The 21592-nt window shown below is 40.8% G+C and overlaps 1 protein-coding gene across 1 annotated transcript in view; it reads right to left on the bottom strand.

Moving 5' to 3' along the window:
• The window catches only part of iqgap1 (IQ motif containing GTPase activating protein 1), a 120424-nt gene that overhangs the window by 58745 nt on the left and 40087 nt on the right, over window positions 1-21592 (bottom strand). Inside the window, exons 3-6 of the mRNA XM_050041067.1 lie at window positions 14497-14653; window positions 13667-13744; window positions 5005-5081; window positions 281-348 (exon numbers count right to left, since the gene is read on the bottom strand). Coding sequence (XP_049897024.1) covers window positions 281-348; window positions 5005-5081; window positions 13667-13744; window positions 14497-14653 — 380 coding nt within the window. The remainder of the gene's footprint in view (window positions 1-280; window positions 349-5004; window positions 5082-13666; window positions 13745-14496; window positions 14654-21592) is intronic.

Raw genomic sequence — 21592 nt, 5'->3', positions numbered from 1 at the left:
GGCTGTGTTAGGGAAGTGACAGACATATTTTTTCCCGACTGTTGTGATAATCATATTTCTGACTATGATCCTGGGACAGTGAGCTGCGCGGGGAAAAAAACTGACAGGAAATGACCTCACAATTACATTCCTCTTCTCAGTGCAGGAGACAAATTCAACACATTCTGAACTTTATGTTAACTTTGGCAAAATTTGTAATGCTCTGGATTCAAGATGACATAATTGGGTTAACAGGGACAGAATGAGGAAAACAGATGCACAGACTTGTGTTCCAGCTCACCAGTGAAATCTACTTTTCCATACAGATCCTGGATCTGAGGGGCCAGGCCAAGCTTGAACAGGTACAGACTGTAAAAGAAAAACAATAAGTTAAGAAACACAACACAGTACACAGAGCAACTTGAGATGCTATATACACAGCATCATGATGCTCTATAAACAGATATTTGCCTATGAATGCAGATAAATAAATAAAAGTTAATCAAAAGCTAAATTGTTTTCAATTTTTTTTAATCTTCCCCCCTCTTGACAACTGTATGGGGGCTTTATATAACTTACCCATTTACATTTTGTCAAGACTTAAATTATGCATATTTGTCTGGCGACTGCTAAAATGTTGAACTCTACAGTCAATGGTTTTAGGGCAGCACAATATATGAGTTTTTTTTTATCTTCATTATGATGTCAAACACATTGCATAAAGACTGTGATGTTGCACTCTGGGATTTTTTTGAGTTAGTTGAAAGTATCAGTAGAAAACTGCACTTGTAATGTATTTATTTAACTTTTTTATTGGTGCCTTTTGTGTTCAGTTTCATGTTCAGTTTGTTCAATAAAAGAATGGTGGTGGTTAGTTGTAACACTTGCTAGAAAAGTCTTTTTAACACAATTATTTCAATCCAATTCTATCTATATACTATAGGTTTATACTGTTTATGGATCTACCTATGATAGATATTCAAAACATCTATCCACCCCTCATCTAACCACCAATGCTTCATCAATGGAAGCATCAACACAGACAGATACAGTACATAGTATGTGTGGATATTATACATTTGCCTGTTTTCCTCCTTGATTGCTAATGAATAGGTGTATGTAGATACCTACAGTGAGCGAAATAATTATTTGATCCCCTGATGATGTTGTAAGTTTGCCCACTGACAATGAAATGATCAGTCTATAATTTTAATGGTAGGCTTATTTTAACAGTAAGAGACAGATAATTAACAAAAAAATCTAGAAAAATACATTAGGAAAACGTTAAAAATTTATTTGCATTTGATCAAGTGAAATAAGTATTTGATCCCTTAACAAAACAAGACTTAGTACTCGGTGGTAAAACCCTTGTTGGCAACCACAGATGTCAGATGTTTCTTGTAGTTGGCCACTACATTTGCACACATCTCAGGAGGGATTTTGGTCTACTCCTCTTTGCAGATCATCTCCAAATCATTAAGGGTTCAAGGCTGATGTCTGGCAACTCGAAGCTTCAGCTCCCTCCACAGATTTTCAATGGGACTGAGGTCCGGAGACTGGCTGGGCCACTCTAGGACCTTAACGTACTTCTTCTTAAGCAACTCCTTTTTGCCTTGGCCATGTGTTTTGGGTCATTGTCATGCTGGAATACCCATCAACGACCCATTTTCAGTGCCCTGGCTGAGGGAAGGAGGTTCTCACCCAAGATTTCATGGTACATGACCCCATCCATCTTCCCTTTGATGCGGTGAAGTTGTCCTGTCCCCTTAGCAGAGAAACACCCCAAAGCATAATGCATCCACCTCCATACTTGACGGTGGGGATGGCGGTCTTGGGGTCAAAGTCAGCATTCCTCCTCCTGGAGGAACATGGTGAGTTGAGTTGATGCCAAAGAGCTCGGTTTTTGTCTCATCTGATCACAACACCCTCTCCCAGTCCTTCTCAGAATCATTCAGGTGTTCATTGGCGAACCTCAGATGGGCCTGTACATGTGCTTTCCAGAGCAGGGGGATCTGTGGGAGCTGCAGGATTTCAGTCCATTACAACATAGTGTTCTACCAATGCTGTTCTTGATGACTGTGGTCCCAGTTGCCTTGAGATCATTAACAAGCTCCTCCCGTGTAGTTCTTGGCTGTTTGCTCACAGTTCTCATGATCAGTGAACCCCCACAAGGTGAGATCTTGCATGGAGCCCCAGACCGAGAAAGATTGACAGTTATTTTATGTTTCTTCTTCCTTTTCTTCCTTCGCACCAACTGTTGTCACCTTCTTACCAAGCTGCTTGGTGATTGCCTTGTAGCCCATTCCAGCCGTGTGCAGGTCTACAATCTTGTCCCTGATGTCTTTGGACAGCTCTTTGGTCTTGGCCACGGTGTTGATTGATTGCTGCTGTGGACAGGTGTCTTTTATAAAGGTAATGAGCTGAGATTAGGAGTAGGCTTCTCTCTGAAAGGGAGAGGACTAATTTGTGTGCCTTGTGGACACATAACCAGTCTGTTGGAGCCAGAAATCTTGCTGGTTGGAAGGGGATCAAATACTTATTTCACTCGATCAAATGCAAATCAATTTGTAACTTTTTTTCCCAATGTGTTTTTCTGGATTTTTGTTAATTATCTGTCTCTCACTGTTGAAATAAACCTACCATTAAAATTATAGACTGATCATTTATTTGTCAGTAGGCAAACTTACAACATCATCAGGGGATCAAATAATTACTTCCCTCACTGCTTCTCTCCATCTACATCAGGGGAAGGATAGGTATCCGTACAGGTATCCGTCCATCTGTTAGTCTATCATCCACATTCAATGGTTGTACGAATAGATGTACATGGATTGGGTAATCTAGATCCACATGTCAAAATGTGAGTATCAAATGAATGAATATTGACAAGATGGTGAAACTGCATCAGTAAGATACATGACTAATTAAAAATTCTATAGTATAAAGTATATGTCATTAAATTAAGGACATCAGTTCAAACTGGACATAAGTTTGAAGTGCAAAAATAGACAAAATGCGCTATAGGCAGCTTAGTTGTAGCACCGTGTAACAACTAACCCCATTGTGTGGAAATTATATAAAGCCTAGCTAACACCTGCTGGTTAGATAGTTCAAAATATTGCAATGTTTTAGGCAACAAGACAGTTATTAAGATGATTTATGGTTGGATTCAGTGACTTACATATATAGCTCAGTAATCAAAATACAAGACCTTGATATTCAACGTTATCATGTATCGCATATTTTCCTCATATTGTGCAGCCCTACTGTGTTAACAGTTGAAAGTGTGTATTTTACAGTGATGTGGACAACAGGCAACAAAGTTAAATACAGTCTGAAGTAGGGATGTCAGTCTCAATTAATTTTGCTTTCGATAGGCCCACATCCATTAACTTGTGAATAACCAGTTTAGTTAAAAAAATAAAAAATAAAAAAAAAGATTAATGGTTAACTGTTGACATCCCCAGTTTTAAGAGAAGACAAAGGAGGTGGAACAGAGATCCAGCCTGACTCTTGATAACGGGGTCAAACCGAGCATCATGTCTTGACCACAATGCCATAAATCATTTAAAATATATTTTTCTTCAAACAATGTCAGGAAACCCTCTGTGCTGATGTTGCTACACAGCTGTCCAGGATAAAATACTTGCAGTTCTGCAGTAGATTTCCAATTTTTAGAGATAAAAGCTGTGATTCGGTTGAGGTCTAGTATCACAACAGCAGCAGTTGGACCAACTATGTTAACCGTTTCTTGTGGTGTTTTAATTAAAACAGTTGATGAGTACACCGCTGCAGCATTATTGTGGCATTTGGGTGTTGTGCAGTTTGTGCTTGGACCAGTCATACAGCCTAGAGCAGGTGCACATACAACAGTAACTCCATGCCTCTGCTGCGTTGGCTGGCTTCCTAACTCCAAAGGCCCCTGCATCCATTTTACCTGAGGCAGAATGCTCTATTAAAAGTAAGAACTCTGTAGCTTGTACCACTGAATGCCTCGGCTCTAATCACCTCATAAAAATGTCACAGGCTTGAAAAACGCTCAAACCACAAATGTGTGTGGCCCACAGGGAGTCATGAGCCTGAGCTGTGCGAGCACTAAAAGTCCAGTGAATGAGGAATTTAAATAATTTCTGCAACAGAAAATCTGTCTCTTACAGATGAGTATTATCACCTGGCATAAAGGAAAGACACGAGGAGGATTGCTTTCAGCAGCAGAATATTACATATTCACATATATGTCTTTTTTTTTGTTTTCCATTACCAAAGGTTTATGACAAAAATCACTTGACGACACCGCCTCCTGTGTGCGCACAGCGAGAGAGGAGAGGGAGAGACACTGCGCTGCTACCAGAGGAGCCGCTGAATGAGTTCCCCCTGAGCAGTAAGTCGCTTAAAGAGTCTAAGAAGTTTGGGGCTGTTCATAAAACATTCAGGACAACGTAGTTTATTCTACACTACTGAAGCTGCTCCTCTTTTTGGAACCCACGCAGAGTTGCTAATAATTTTGCTTTTAGCCACACTTGTTGCTAACAACAAGTTGAAATATTGTGAGTAGCCTATCATGATATGAATTTTTATATCATAATAAAAATGATACCAGTATTATCGTGAACGAGATGGTATGGCACACCTCTAGTAGTAAGTATCAGGATTCTGAAGCAATTGTGCTGAAAACTGCGTCTGTTCAGAAGGATAAACAGCACAAACTTGGAGGAAGTGTCCACAGTCATGCTAATTGCAATAGCTGGTAACAGAGAGATGGGAGGGTATTGATGGTTACACCTGCGTGCAATACAGAGACGATATGTTGTATCACATACAAAAACAAACAAACAAACAACAACAAAAAAACCCCTCTCATTTCCCCCCCTAAAACTCTTCTAAAATTTGTTGATCCCCACAAGGTGTTTAGTTTTTGTGGTTTTCTGATGTGATGTTTAACTTCAGTACAGAAACTTCATGCTGCAGAACCACACAGCCTGACAGCCTGGTTGTACAATGAGACAGACAAACAAAGACAGTTACCTGAGTGCATGTATGCAGTAGATGCAGCGTGGCATGTTCTTTCTGTCATAAATGTCTGTGGTTTCAGGGTAGAAGATCTGAAACAGACAGGGACAATGAGTCATTCAGAGCAGCACATTCAGCAGGGTCATGATAGCATGCCAGCATGTCGCAGCATGGGTGAAGGGGTGATTCGGGGGAGTAGCTCAAATGGGGGATTACACCATGTAAATGTGCAATCACACGCCCTGACATTGTCTCTGTGGCAAACTGAAATGGAAATTTTGAATGCAGCTGCTGACAGTATATCTTCTATTGAAGCTGCCAATTAGTGACATTTTGGACTGATTCTCAATTTTTTCTTCACACCAACAAAATGACAAATACTCAGTTTCCACAGAGTACAGAGGGTGGAAACTTCTCAGAAAAATCTTTTTACCATATTAGACAACTGTTGACTTATTTTAGGCTGAGCTGTCATTTAAAGGACCATTCCAACCTACAAAACAAAACACAATTTACGTATTTAGGGGAAAGGGGGGAACACCCTAACACATTATAGTTTTGGCTAAATGTTATTAAATTCATTTGAGATTTTTTTGGTTTGATTCTAACAACATGCACATCTCTGCTACAAATGAACAGCTGTTCTAGAACTTACCTTTCTTCTACAATTGCGCCGAAAAGTAGCAGTGGTGAATTGTTACGCCATGGGTGGGGTTAATTGTAACAGGCAGAGGGTTAGTTGTAACACTTGCTAGAAAAGTCTTCTTGACACAATTAATTCAATACAATTCTATCTATATACTAGAGGTGTATACTGTTTATGGATGTATCTATGATAGATATCCAAACATCTATCCATCCCTCATCTAACCACCAATGCTTCATCAATGGATCAACACACAGACAGATACATAGTATGTGTGGATAATATATATATCTGTCTGTTTTCCTCCTTGATAGATTGATGGATAGATGGGTCAGGGCTCCAGACTAACTTTTTTTAGTAGGAGCACTTTTGCCCCTAACTGAAAATTTTAGGAGCACAAGCAGTAAATTGAGGGGCACACCTTTAGTCGTCCTGCAACGCAATTACTCACATTTTTGACAATTTTAACTGTATCATAAACTATATGTAGTCTACTATATATTAACATTGGACTGTTAATTATTGAAGTATTTAGCATCACAAAGACTTGTGGTCAGTGGGATTAATTAAAACAACTGGAGACTGAGAACAAACTGATAAATGACAATATTTTCATGATTGTTCTGTAAGTAATGCCCAATTTATTGAGTTATAGTTTGTCCTTATTTACAAACATTTGTTTTTGAACGCATGTAGTCTGTTATACAGAGATATGTTAATACATTTTTGTTTAGTCACAAAAAAAGGCTATACATGGGATTTATATCTGGTTAAATGCAGGGACAGATCAGTAGGCACTGTTCATCAACTTATGTGACATGAATATGACAGCAGTGATAGTTTAACATTTCCACGGCAACGAGTAAAATGGTCTCGAGGGCTGCCTATCAGCCACTTGCAGTCTCTGCCCTCACAGACTTCACGTGATGACAGTAAATACATCACACTCTGTACAACTGAAGTCCACAAGGGCTCAGTCTGCAAGTTCAGAGGCTGGACATTTGGATTCAGCCTCCATGACAGTAAATACATCACACTCCGTACAACTGAAGTCCACAAGGGTTCAGTCTGCAAGTTCAGAGGCTGGACATTTGGATTCGGCCTGCTTTCAGAATCTGTGTTGTGCGATTGTTTCCAATCAGTGTATTGTCTTGTTTTGTATGTGGAGCCACGTCAAAGAAGATTTTCCGTTACGACAGACAATAAAGTTTTCTGAATCTGAATCTGAACTTGGCCGCAACTTGTTGTCTCCGCCTCCTGCTGCAGCCGCCTGCTCTTGTCCACTCTCCAGGCAAGGCGCAGTCATCTCAAACAAGCCTACTAGTGATGCGCGGGCCGACCCGTAACCCGCGGGTCTCACGGGTTACCCGCGGGTCGGGTCAAGAAATGTTCACTTTATTGGCGGGGCGGGTGGGGCGGGTCATGTAAGGGATAATGTATAGTGAGCCGGTGACTGTTGAAAAATAACTCCCGACAAGGGAAGCACGTCGGGGTTCCATTCCCCTGAAGGGACTTATTTTTCAACAGTCACCGGCTCACTATACATTATCCTGCTTAGAACATGGCTTATTACTAAAGCATTCAGTGATGTGACACAAAATAATGATTAAAGCACGTTTTATTGATTCAAAATTCCCAAAAATAAATGTGTCTGTACTCTGTATCCATGGCAAAGGCAGCCTAATGATAATTAATATTGAATTCACCCTTCGCTAAGGCCCGCCCCCCTTAGTTACTGTTGCTAAGTCTGACAAACTTTCGGTTTCGGAGCTAGACTGGCATGGCGCTCCCACTGTCGCTAATTGCACTCCCTGGAGAAATCTCAAGTTTCTACAATATGCATTTGAAAGATATATTCAGGATGTCAGACTGACACAGCAATGAAATCAAGGTAACACAGTGTGTGTGCAGATGAACAGTGTTTAACTTCACCCCCATGCTGTTCCCAGCACCCAGACTGGCAGCTGGACTGTCGGGGGGGCTGCGGAAGAAGTGCGCACAATGCATTGACACACAGCTGGTTGAATATCAGCAAAGTTTCCCGGCTTCCCTTCACTGGTTCCTGTAGGCCTACAGCAGGGTCAGCCTTTTTTCACTGTTATAATCATTAAAAAGCAAAAGCAGCATGTGTATACATTCAGTAGATACGTTTCTGTTTCCACTCCGATCCTATTTGGCCTGTGTGGACTAACGTTAACTGATTTTGATGCTCCTCAGTCTAAGGCCGTTGCTATGGCGTCCCTAGCAACGGAGCAGCAGGACAGCGGTGATACCTCAAGAAATGAACACCGCAGAATTTTGTTGATTGACCAATCAGAATCAAGTATTTAAGAGTGCCATGTTCTAATAAAGATTAAATATGTCGGACATAGCCTACTTGTTAACAACACTGTTGTAGGTTAGGTAAATGCATGTTACGTAACGTAACCTGCGACCTGACGTCACAAAAGCGCCAAGCAGCGGCCACAACAAACCAGAATCAATGAAGCGGTGAAGATGGAAGAAGTGCGGGAAAGATTACGGTCGGGAGAGTACAGAGTTAAAAGAAAAGAAGGCCAAGCTCATGTTTGCGACAATTTCTGTGAGGTAGTGCACCAGACAACAGCAGCATTGACTATAGAAGTGCAATTCCTGCTATACAAGCATGAGAGCCACAAGACGGGTCCTACGTTAATAGCTGCGGGGCGGGGTGGGGCGTGTTGTGAAAATAGATGCAGTTGTGCGGGCGGGATGGGGGGGGGTCAAATTATTTCATAAATGCGGGACCCGCGGGTTGGAAAAAACCCAGACCCGCGCATCACTAAAGCCTACTGATAAGTGTAGATGATGTGATCCTTGCAGTTAACTAACACTCACTCCTGGACTTTCATCCTCTCACACACATTAGCCTACAATGACTCACTCCCTCGTTTGACAATGTGAAAAAAAGGGGGTCACAAACGAGCGAGTAGTTGTAAAATGTATTTGCACTGACTTCAAAAATTTGGTCGCAGTCTGGAGCCCTGTATATGTAGATACATATCTCTCCATCTACATCAGGGGAAGGATAGGTATCCATACAGGTATCCATTCACCTGTTAGTCAATCATACACATTCAATGGCTGGACAGATAGTAGGGCTGCACGATTAATCGTAATAAAATTGTGATCTCGATTCATATGCATATGCATATGCATATCTATATATATATATATATAGATAGATATAGATATAGATATATATATATATGCATATATAAAGTGGGAGGCAAAGATCCTCTCTGAGGAAGAGGGCACACTTTGCTGCAGGGTTCACCAAAACGTTTTTTTGTTTGTATTTTTCTTTTAATAAATTGAACACACCTTAAAGAACATACAAGATCCTGTAGAGAATTAATAGATATAATACAATACAATAAACATTGTCAAATTAAATGAAGGAAGAGGATTTTTTAAAGGCAAATAAAATATTGGGGATTTATTTAAAAAATATACATAGAGACATATAAATAATTATATAATTAAAGATATGTAGGCTATGTTAGGTGAATACTCCTGTCAAATGCATGGTGTTGAAACATTTAATTTTGACTTAATTCCAGGCCCGGAATACCTACCTCAGAAAAATGTTGTTCAACATTGATATTATTGTTAAAATTGTTCAAAAGCTGTAAGAGAAGACAAGAGACTAAAGCTAAAACAGCAGTGTTCCCTCTCTGCTGACCAGAGTTTATGTGCCTTGTGTCTCTTGTATCAGGCACAATCATAGGCTTTGTTATTTAATGATATTTTTTTTATTATTTATTTATAATTTTTGTTACTTTTCCTTTTGTATCAGGAAATAAGCACAATATGTCTTTATGTTGAAAAAAATCGTGAGAGAATCGTGATCTCAATTATAAGCCAAAAAATTGTGATTCTCATTTTTTCCAGAATCGTGCAGCCCTAACAGATAGATACATAGATTGGGTAACCTAGATCGTTTTGAATGTATGAATATTGACAAGACTGTGAAACTATGTGTCAATAAGATATATGGCATATTAAAAATACAAAGTATATTTCATTCGGCTGCAGCTCAAAGGAAGAACGGGTCGTCCATATTGGAAGATCAGCAGTTCGATCTCCGGCTCCTCCAACCCGCATGCTGAAGTATCAATATACTGAACCCCAAACTGCTCCCGATGGCTGTTTCATCGGTTTGAGTGTGTGAATGGTTACTGAGTAGCAGGTGGCACCTTGTATGGTAGCCTTGGCCACCAGTGTGTGAATGTGTGTGAATGGGTCAATGTGACTCAGTAGTGTAAAAGTGCTTTGAGTGGTCATAAGACTTAAAAGGCGTTATACAATGCAATCCATTTACCATTTACCACTTAACTGAGGACACTAATCCCAACTGATCATATGTTTGAAGTGTAAAAATAGAGAAAATGAGCTATATAGTTAGTTGTAACACCGCGTAACAACTAACCCCGCTGTGCGGAAATGTGATCAAGCCTAGCTAACATCTGCTGGGAGTTGGTTACGTAGTTCAAAAAGGTGTTATGTTTTAGGCAACAAGACAGTTATTAATGGTATATGGTTGGATTCAGTGACTTGCAAAGACAGCTCAGTAATCAAAAAAACAAGTATGGGGGGGTTACTAGTGAGCAGGCTACAGAGTAAGATGTCTTTTTTTTGGAGCCCCGCTGATCAACAATGGGAGTAGGGTTGATATATTACCTGACTACAACCCTGGTGTTGCCAAAGCCAGAGCTGCTTTTACAGACGCACGGAAGGCACTACGGGGATGGAAGGGAGTTCAGTACAGCCTGCTATTCCCGGCCAGGCTGCAGATCTCATACAAAGATGAAGACAAAGAATTTCTTGATCCCCAAAAAGCCATGGAGTATATTTGGATGACAGTCATCCCTTCTACAGAGCCTGAAGACTTGCATGTGATAACAGTAAGAACTGAAATTGATGGTGAGAGATTCTACTTGCGCATAAGTAGTTTATTCAATACTCTCGTGTTGATTTTATCTGTTAACATTTCCACCAGTGCCTTAAACATAAGTGGAAGGGTATATTTTCTTTTATACGTACTTGAACATATTTGAAACGTCTTTGATGCCACGTTTTAGTATCTCAATGTTGGCATTTTGTGTTATCTTTGTTCTTATAATTGCCAATTAATGTATGACAGCCTAAATGCTTTTTTCTCTCCCTCTTTTGTTGTGTGTGTACTTTTTTTTCTCTTCTCCTTCACCCTACCCCTAGCACAGTCAAATTCTACCATTGACTGTGCACTCTGCTGCTCGCTTTTAGTGGCTAAGGACCAGGGCCCACTCTTTTCTTTACCTATGATGGTAAGTTGTAGTGTTAATAACTGGTTTGTGCTTGTGTTGGTTTGGTAGTTGTGATCCCTCTGTTCCCCAGGGATCCTTTGAAAAATGTAGGCACAACAAAGTTATCTTTTTTGTTGTTTGTTGAAGGGGGATCTATAGATACTGACAGCAATACTGGCTAGACGAGTTAATCAGATAATCACTGAAACTATTCACCCCGATCAAACTGGTTTTATCACTGGTAGGTACTATGGAGATAATATGCATGGCCTGCAAAACATAATATCCCATTTAAAAAGATAAGAAATCCAAATCATTTATCATATCTTCAGATGCCAAAAAGGCATTTGATTGTGTATCATGGCAGTGTCTATTCCAAACATTAAAACAGTTCAGATTTAGCACTAATTTTATAAGCTGGGTGCAAACACTTACTTATCTCCACAGGCTGCTCTCAGGGTTAAGGGTTACATCTGGGAGATCTGAACTGGAGCGGGGATGCATACAAGGTTGTTCTTTATCACCTTTGTTATTTGCTGTCAGTAGCCCTTTTTAGATAGGAATTGTGCAAATTTGCAGGAAAGCCCAGTCAGTCTTTTTTCAGCATTGGCAATATAACAACAAAATGGAGGAGTGCAGCAAAATGCCACCTACCTAATTTTGTTTATACAGAATGCGCCTTTTTCAGGGCAATGGGGGGCGTGAGCAAGTAACAAAACGTGTAGCTCAGTGTGTGATGTGAACAGTGACGTGGGAGGGAAGCCGCAGCTAGTCAGTCCTTCGGCGATTCTCTCATAAGTTGGCCCATTCTTCACCATCCCCGTCATTTGACGGTTAATGGCCTCTTTGTTTGAGGCCAAGGAGTGCGCGTGATTCCTTGTCTCCTCAGTTGGTCATCTTTACAGTGTCGGTCAGATTTGCGTCTCCCTCTTGCTACTAGCTGCTCACTAATTCCTGCTACCAGCTGTTTCCTGTTTATCCACCGCCAGTGCGTTGCACATGCAGTGTCATCAACAGCTCTTCCCACAAGTCATCAACAGCCCCTCCTGTTGCAGAAGGCCGCCTCTGTCTTTTTAAACTAAAAGGGTTCCGCCAATATGACTACCCTACGAGGCGGAAAATTGGGCACCTTGGATCAACTCGCCAATTCGGCTCTGTGTGTCTAAACGCTCACAGCTTGCCGCCAAAACGGCCCAACCTTCGCGGAAAATCTGGCAGTGTAAAAGGGGCTAGCATTGAACCATTAGCCCAACTTATCAGAGATGATCGTGAAATAAAAGGAATTGTGATAAATAAAGGAGCACACGAATTATTGCTCTACGCGGATGATGCTTTATCATATTTGACAGAAACCTCCTCAACAGCACCACACTTGAAGGAGCTTATTTCTCAGTTTGGGTACTACTAAGGATACAAGGTAAATGTGGATAAAACAGAGGCAATGGATATCAATGGCAATATCCCACAAACTGTTTAACTTCAAAGTGAATTTAGATGGCCCAAAGAAGGTATTAAGTACCTTGGCATATATATTCCTCCATCTCTACAGAATCTTTATGATGTTAATTATAATAAAATAATTTGTTGCATTAGTGATGATCTGGAACGATGGTCTACACTCCCCCTTTCTTTTCTGGGTCGCACTGAAAGTATTCGTAAGAATGTTCTGCTCAGACTTCTTTACTTATTTCAGATGTTAACAATAGATATTCCAATGTCTACTCTTGATCATTTGAATTAAAAAAAAAATGAAATTCATATGGCAAAATAAGCGCCCAAGAATTTAATTCACAACTTTGCAACTACCAAACAAGAAAAAGAAGACCAAACACACTTTGGTCCTTATAAATAACTATAAATCTCACCATTGTGTTGGATGTCTTTAATTTACTATTGTCCTACATTAAAATGAAACATATTTTTCACTTTAACTGGTCTCTAAATTATATTTGTGGTGCTGAAAACATGGTAACAGCAGCTTGGGGCAGGGGGGGTGACCAAAGTGTTCTATTCCAGTATATTAAGCTATAAATGTACCAAATTTGGCGCTTTTAGCTATAAATGTACCAAATTTGGCGCTTTTATCGCAAAAATGAACAATTTTTTAGCTATGCCGCCCGATTTATTAGTTTGTTAGCAGAATTATACAAAAACTGCCTGACTGATTTTCACAAAATTCGGTGGAGGGATGTAACACATGCCAACTTAGAATACATTAAATTTTGGTGTTGATCCAACTCAGGGGGCGTGTCCACGGGCAGGTAGGATTCAATTGCCTGCTCTGGCCACCAGGGGGCAAGTTTCTGATGCCCCAATATCCAAATTTGCTCTAAATATATTTGTCAACACATCTGCCAAATTTGGTGCTTTTATCACAAAAATGAACGTTTTTATAGCTATGCTGCCCCACTATTTGATAAATAACATGAACAAAAAAACTCAAACCGCATTTTGTTAACATAGGAGAGACAGAGAGTTGGACAACAAACAGTGGCTGCACTTTGTGCGTTACTGTGCATGAAAACATCACCAGTTAAAACACCATCTGACATAATCTGACAGGTACGGATCTTTGAGATCAGATCGGGACATCCCAAATTCAATTACAAAAACAGAATTGTAGAACAAGGGAGGAGATTTTTATTGAAGGTTTTACTAACTGGTTCAGGAGGAAACCCTGGCTGATACTTGGTGTTCATTAAAATAAAGTCTTAACCATGCTCACCTTTGGCAGTCCCTTCTCTGCCATGGCATTGAGCCACTGGATGACATTGTCTGTGTGTCTGAAATGGAGACCGGTTGCCTGTAAAAAAGAAATTAAACATCAGGACACAAAAAACATGTTGTTAAGCTCCAAAGAAGACTCCAGCCTCCTTCACACTGACAACACTAGCTACATACTGAGGTCCTATTCAGCTACAACTTCAGACAGGTTACAACACAAAGCAGTGACTGTCACAAACCGGACTTAAAGGAATACTATGACAGTAAAGACTCTACGGACACAAATATGTCACAGTTACATCTCAGAACTGAATGATGGAGATCAACATGTTCTTCTTTTCATAGCTCTAGGAAAGGAGAGTAAAAAAACAAAAAAATGTAGAAACTCTTTGGAGCATTACATTAACACTTCCTGCTTTAACAAAACATATAAAAATGACGTCCTTGTTAACACCCCCATACATGAGATTATTGAAAAAGCACCACAGAGGGGCATGGTGTTTCTTTTTAGGGTGAACTATCTCTTTAAACGTCTTAACACCCATGCGCTCCATCTTAACCACTGCTGCCTTTTGATACATCATGTTTTTGGTTATTCTCGTATTTATTATGATTTTATCTTGATTGTTTACTGTGGCAGTTTTTGACCTGCTAATGGAGGCATCAAAAGCACTTCAGGTTTTTAAAAATACATTACTTGGACGTAGAAATACATGAATCCCTACAGTTCACATCTCTGACCGCCATTCTCAGTGTCTGGCTTTAGTGATTGACCAAATTTTGGTGATGTAATCTTCCTCCAATGTACAAATACACAATGCATGTTTGCACCTTGTAACGTGTCTGCTCACGGTCGTAGATCTTCTTAAGGGAGACGGTTTTTGGGGCAAAGAAGTTGCCCAGTTTGGCCAGATAGACGCCGTTCCTCAGCCCCTCCTCCAGCTCTGTGGTGGGAGGCAACTCCTCGTCCAGACAGGCCTCCATCCATCTGCAAGGAGAGCAACGCAACACATACATCACATACCACAGGAAACACCAAGAGGAAACATACGTTCAGACTTAAATATACAGCCTGGATTCCCTTCAGAGATAATTACTGTTTTTAAAACTTCTGCCATTTCGTTTTTGTAAAGACACAAGACAGTAAAGACAGCACTTCTTAGGGGTATGAATTTAACAAGGGTGTCCTGCTTCTTAAAAACAATTTTCAATAGAAAGCTCTACTTACAGTTAATAGTAACTGAGGAAAGATAATGCACAAAAAAGTGTAACATGCAGTCAAATATGTTCTAGAAATGTTGAAGTAGTGTGGCCATGTGAAATTGAAAAGACTGTTTTGATTGCATTATAACTTCAGTTAGCAGTATCCCATTTAAGAGGCAATTCTCTTGATCAAGTCAACCAATGTCTGTTAATTGATGCTGATGGTCAAATGGCAACAAAATGCCTTATCTGGCTGGCTGCCATCAGACCAGTGATGTCTGGGATTCCATATTTAACAAAGAAAGAGAAAAAAATTATCTGAAGTCTCCCCCAAGCAGCTGTACTGGTCAGCTGAATCATTTTTACTTTGTGTTACAGCTGACTGAAGCAGCACGGGCAGGGAGCATCCACATGCAGGACAGCAGACAGGTGGATTCAGAAAAGATTGTTTAATGGAAGAAAACAGGCAGATGAGATGAATATCAGACAGGCAGGCAAACAAGTAGAAAAATCAACAGAAAAACCCAAAAACACAGGGAACTCACAAGGTAAAATGAGCAGATAAACCAACAACAAGCTAGTGACAGTGGCAGGTCATATACTAAAGAGGGTGATGAGGTAACTAGGAACAGATGTGTGAGGGGGGAGAGAAGCCCAGGTGATTGCAAATGGAAAACAGGAGAGGATATGGGGCTTGGAAGAAAGTCAGAGGACAGCTGGTGGCTGGATGGAAAACAGCAGTTCTGGGGAATTAAAGGGACAGACCTGATTAGGGGAAATAAGCAGGGGCTGGAAACAGAGGCAGAGGGGAACAGAAGAGCAGACAATGGGTGTTTCTCAAGGTCAAGGAGGGATCCCCAAACAGCTGAATTTTAAGGAGGCTACATCACTGAACCCCGCCAAAGGACTGTTCCAATGTCAAGGATCTTTCCGAATTTCACCAAGGACTGAGTCCCTCTTTCAGAGAAATCCCCAGAATACATATGTGTATCCTCAGTGGGTATAGAATACCTACAATGCTTTGCACCCAATCTGCTGGAAGTGAAAGCGGGGCCTCTTTAATGAAACTTGAGCCAGCGGAGTTCGGCGGGATTTAGATAAATGTCATTTATTTGGATTAATATCTCCAGAAGTTTTATACAAGCATGATAAAAAATATTGACAGAAACCTCATAAAAGAATGTGATTTAGATAAAACATTACATTTTTTAAATGTATCATTTACAGCAGAGATGGAGCTCTAAGTGTCCACCTCCCCCCACTATTCACATGATAATGACATGATAATTGCTTTCATTCTGTCAGCTTCAATTGATGTATTTTTCAGGGGAATCCCGGTGAGAACAGCCACAGTAAAGACATTGGAATATTCTGCAGGTCAAAGCATACAGGCAGCTGGTCAGCTGTTTCAGAGAAGCGCGGCTCATCAGATCAGCTATTCATATTATTGTAGTGGCGTGTGTGGTAATACGCACATAAAATATGGAACACTTTGGAATCAGAGTTATTCTGTTTGAGTCTGTGTATATACTGTAAATGATAATTTAGAACTTTTTTCAGCTGCTGTCTTCACTTCATTACTCCACTTACTCTTAAGTATGATCCAGAGAAATACATTCTCCCTAAAACTCAAATGGCTCTGAAAATTCTGCTTACATTTGTTCAAATTGTACAACATTAGAGTGCCAAAATTATCACAGTACCCTGAAAAAAAGTGGATATATCAATATCGGTATCAGTTATCGCCAAATGAGCTGTTATAAATCCGCATATTGGATATCAGAAAAAACTCCAATGTTGCACATCCCTAAACGTAACCAGGTCTGATATTATAGAGCTGAACCTCAGATGTCTGAAAGTGACAACCCTTCAGATCAGGGCTGTCAATCTCATTTGAGTGAGAAACAGCCTGAAATGAGTTAAGAAAAATAAGTACAAATTCAACAATATGTTTCATGTGGACTTTTTCGGTCCACTACTCACTGTCATCACATGTGCATTTTTCCATACATGTCCACTCCTGTGTCGTAATGCTGACGTCACTACATGACACCAGACTAAAGTGAAACCAAACCTGAGGAAGCAGGTGATTATTCTCTGCCTGACAAACCATGTAGACAGCACATTCAGAATATGCGTTTCAACTGGGGTTTTACCGCAGTTTGCCATACACAGCCACTACAAGAAGCTCAAAACAAGAGTCAATAGCAAAAGCAAAAAAAGCTGTTTGGCATTGGCAGAAACGATCTGGCAAATTTTTTATGGGTGCAACCCACATGCTCAGCTCTGCTACTCAACCCACAAGTGCATGTTCCTTACAAATGTGGCACCATTTAAAAGGGAAATAAACAGACTTTCCCATGGTACAAGATTTATTGCCAAGAAGCATTGTTACAACAAAGAAATAATCTACCAAACACAAATTTCCTTACTTTTTGTGCTTAGTTTAGATCTCACAGGTATGCGTTACATACATACATACATCACAGCTCCTACACATTCCCTGAATGAATGATCCTGAACCAATAACATGTTAGTGGCTGAGGCTAGAGGCTGCGCAGCTCTAACCCGGCCTGTGGCAACCTCTCGTCCTCCTGCACACTGAGTTCCCAGCATTCCTCATGTGTGACATTTCATTTCTTTTAGGTCATATTGTGGAGTCACATTCTTGTTGTGTTCCCATGTTAGCTCTGGGCCACAGAGAAGACATGCCAAGCCCCCATACTGGGATGAGCCTGGTGGACTGGATTCCACCATCTCATGTCATCACTACCAAGTAATCATGGATGAAGTCAGTCCATTTTTGTACCCGAAAATTAAACTGGCATTTCCCTCTCTCAAATATGTTTAGAGTTCATATAAGAGAAGTACTATCTTTCTTCTTTCAGTAGCTGAGAAAATGTTTTTAAACAAACTTGTTTTTAAACAAACTTGCCTCCCCCACAAACTTGTCATCGGTGCTGTATGTAAACACACTGTATCTACACTGTTCAGCAGCTTGTTAGTGGAGATGTCATGTGTCTGTTCACAGTCGCTTCTCTTACTCAAAGCCAATCCAGCTGCATTCTGCTGTAAGGAAAAGAAAATTAGACCTAACTTGACATTCATTTTTAAGGTATAAGATTAGGCACATTTGTGCCACTGTAGCTGCTCTGCAAAGTCAGAAGATGGGTTTTCTTTTAAAGGTGTGTAAGATTGAGGGGGATTTAGTGGCATCTAGCGGTGAACTGCACATTTCAACCAACTAAAACTCCAGGTTAGAATTCCCTCAGTGCTCATTGCTCAGGAGTGTGTGTAGAAAGTGCAGAAAATCTTCAACTGTATTTCTTCTTTATTCCACTTGTACATTTCTTGTTTGATTTATTACAGAGAAAAGATCAGAAATGTCTTTTATTCTTATCTGGGCCTTTTGCTCTATTCCTGGATTAACTGTAAAACAAAGTCATTTTAGCTGACTTCCCCACCTCAAAGCAACACGTCTTCTTTTACTAAAGATAACTATTACATTTCATGAGGCAAACATTGTTTCTTTCTCAGTAATGAACAGAGTTGTCTGCCCTGATTTATTAAGGCCTCCAGATATCAGCTCTGATTATGAAAACCTTGAGTTTATCATCAGCTATGAGGAATTTCACACACTGAGGTCAAACACGGCATTTGAAAAAAATGCAAAGTCTAAAGATCTCCTTCCTCGTACAGATAGACCCCCTGCTCTCCCCTTAAACACACACACGAGCCCTGACCTTACAGTTTCTTTTATCTGTACTTTTTAATATATTTTTTGGTATAAATATCATGCTGCAGTCCCTCTCCTGCTCGTTGCGTTGGGGTTGCTTACACACACACACACACACACACACACACACACACACACACACACACACACACACACACACACACTTGCATTACTCAAGCTTTCAAACTTTACAATTCTTGTTTGGACATTTGGTCCTCATACAAATACATGAACATACATCGCAAACAGACTTTGCAGTGCACAGGCCAGCTAAGCCCCAGCTGAAACAGCTTCCCTCCCAGGAAGTCATGCCATGGGCTCTCCAAACAGGCCTGCTATTGAGGCCGAGGTGACCAACCCATGGCGCAAGGCCTGGGCCTGCCAGCCAGGAACAACCCCCTCCCCTTTCACTGCAAACTGGAGCAGTGAAAGGCTCCATAAAGACTGCTAACTAATGGCTCTTTTATCGGGCCTACACGCCCTTTCCAGGCTAGCTCAAACACAGACACACCCTCCACTTCATCAGTACAACAGCTGCTGGGATTTTTGAATGTCAACGACTGGATTCCAACAACAGCATAGAGCAGCCAAAGGACATGTTGTGTTGTTATTATGACACTAACAGGCATGTCTACCATCAAAGAATAGCCACAACTATGAAAGCAGTGTCTGAAATGACTCTAAACAAATAACAGATTATGAGAGATAGAAAGGTGCAAGAGCATTATCTAAGAAAGGCTATGTGAAGGCTAATGCTATGTTCATGTCAATCAATCAATTTTATTTATAAAGCCCAATATCACAAATCACAATTTGCCTCACAGGGCTTTACAGCATACGACATCCTTCTGTCCTTAGGACCCTCGCAGCGGATAAGGAAAAATTCCCCAAAAAAAACCTTTAATGGGGAAAAAAATGGTAGAAACCTCAGGAAGAGCAACTGAGGAGGGATCCCTCTTCCAGGATGGACAGATGTGCAATAGATGTCGTACAGAACAGATCAACATGATAAATTAACAGTAATCCGTATGACACAATGAGACAGAGAGAGAGAGACAGAGAGAGATGCAGGACAGACGGTAATGACAGTAGCTTACAACAACATTAATTACAGTAATAATATTATAATTCTAATTACGGCTATTGTGGTACAATATGTTGAAAGTAGGCATTAACAATTTATCTTTTAAGCATCGCCATCGCGATGCACACGTGTGCAATATTTACATCACGGGGCTTGTGATGTGGCTCGCCCTAATTAAATTAAGCATGCAAGTTTAAATTGCCGAGTGATGCGCATAAAACTCGCTTCCGTTTTAATGACTGACCAACAAAAGATGTCTAATTTAGTGGAATAAAGAATAAACAGCCTATTAAAGTGCTGGAATTTGTTATCTACGTGACAACGCCTGAAAACAACACAGGCTCCGCTCCATTGACTGTGTGCACAGGCCGTGCTGCGGGTTCGGGCCTGGCTTGGTTATAAATGACTCGGTGTGTGTGTGTGCGCGCGCGCGCGCGCATCGGGGCCCAGCTCCGACTTACTCGATACAGTGAGCAGAGGAGAATTGTAAAGGCGCGACCATGTAGAGACAGAAATGACATGTGAGGGTCCTAAGGACAGAGGGATGTCGTATGTTGTAAAGCCCTGTGAGGCAAATTGTGATTTGTGATATTGGGCTTTATAAATAAAATTGATTGATTGATTGATTGACATGCCGTCGTGTAAACAATATAAGTCATCACATTATAAGGTGAAACATTTCACTGTATAACAGGATAAATAGTATAATGTTATGTTATTATATGAAGCGTCCACCGCGCAAAATAATATAACTTTAGTTTATGAAGAGATAAGACGGAGCCCTCTCCTCTCCTCTTAAATGCTTTACTCACAAGTAGTGATGTTATGAGAACCAATACTTGCGATACCTTTCGATTCCATGATGAAAAAAAAAAGTTTTACTCTCATTTCATACTCTCTAATTTTTTTGAAAAACCAGAAGAACCGAAACCAGCGTAAGAATCGGTGCTATGACTTTTCCGGAACTGATGGGGGCAGTATACGCCATATAGCGTTACAATCATAGACTGTATAAAAATAATGGACGTAGTCACCGTGACGTCACCCATCCGTTTCTGAGGAGCGGGTTTGAAGCTCAAAATACTCGGCTATGGACGTCGCCATCTTGGCAGTGCCTGACTCCGCCCAACTCCCGGACAATCAGAAATGGGCAAAGAGGGCCGAAGGAAGCCTAGTTGCTTAAACACGCCCACCTCGCTCGGCGCTGCTAAGTTAGATAAGGCTAACAAGCTAGGCTAAGAAGCTACGAGGCTAACAAGCTACGCTACTTTGGCTAGCCCTGTGGTGTTGGCTGCTCCCGCTTGGTGCCATCTCCCTCACGAAACTTGAGGTAAGTTGAGTTTAGCTGAAACTAACGTTATACAACAAACCTTGAAACAATGATTGAGCTGTTATTGAGATTACACAATCTTAAAAACTCTTCAACGTTTTTAAATATATAACGCTAATTATTTATTACACTCATTTTACTTTCATAGACACAGTGTGGATCATTGGTGACAGCTATGTCCGGCGTGGTGTCCAGAGAGCTGCAGAGACCTTGTGAAGCACCCTCAGCATGCCGGGCGTCCGTGTCTGCTGGTTTGGCTGGGGTGGACTGCAGTGAAGAGGCCTTTTCTCCTTCTTTTCCCACTCCCTGCAAGGAAGAGCAGCACCAGATGTCCTCATCATCCACTGTGGCGGCAGTGACATGGGGAAGGTCAGCAGTGTCAAGCTGGTCAGCATGATGAAGGAGGACCTGCACCAGCTACACCTCCAGCATCCTGGCATTAAGATAATATTTTCTTCATTGGCCCAAAGGTGCAGGTGGGAGGCTGGTGGCAATCCAGCAAAGATTGATAAGGCCAGGAAATGTGTTTACAGTGTTATGGCTACATTTGTTCATAGTTTAAATGGTGCCATAA

The sequence above is a fragment of the Epinephelus moara genome, chromosome 1 (genome assembly GCF_006386435.1).
Source record: "Epinephelus moara isolate mb chromosome 1, YSFRI_EMoa_1.0, whole genome shotgun sequence".
NCBI lineage: Eukaryota > Metazoa > Chordata > Actinopteri > Perciformes > Serranidae > Epinephelus > Epinephelus moara.
This window is presented reverse-complemented; position numbering and strand designations above follow the sequence as displayed.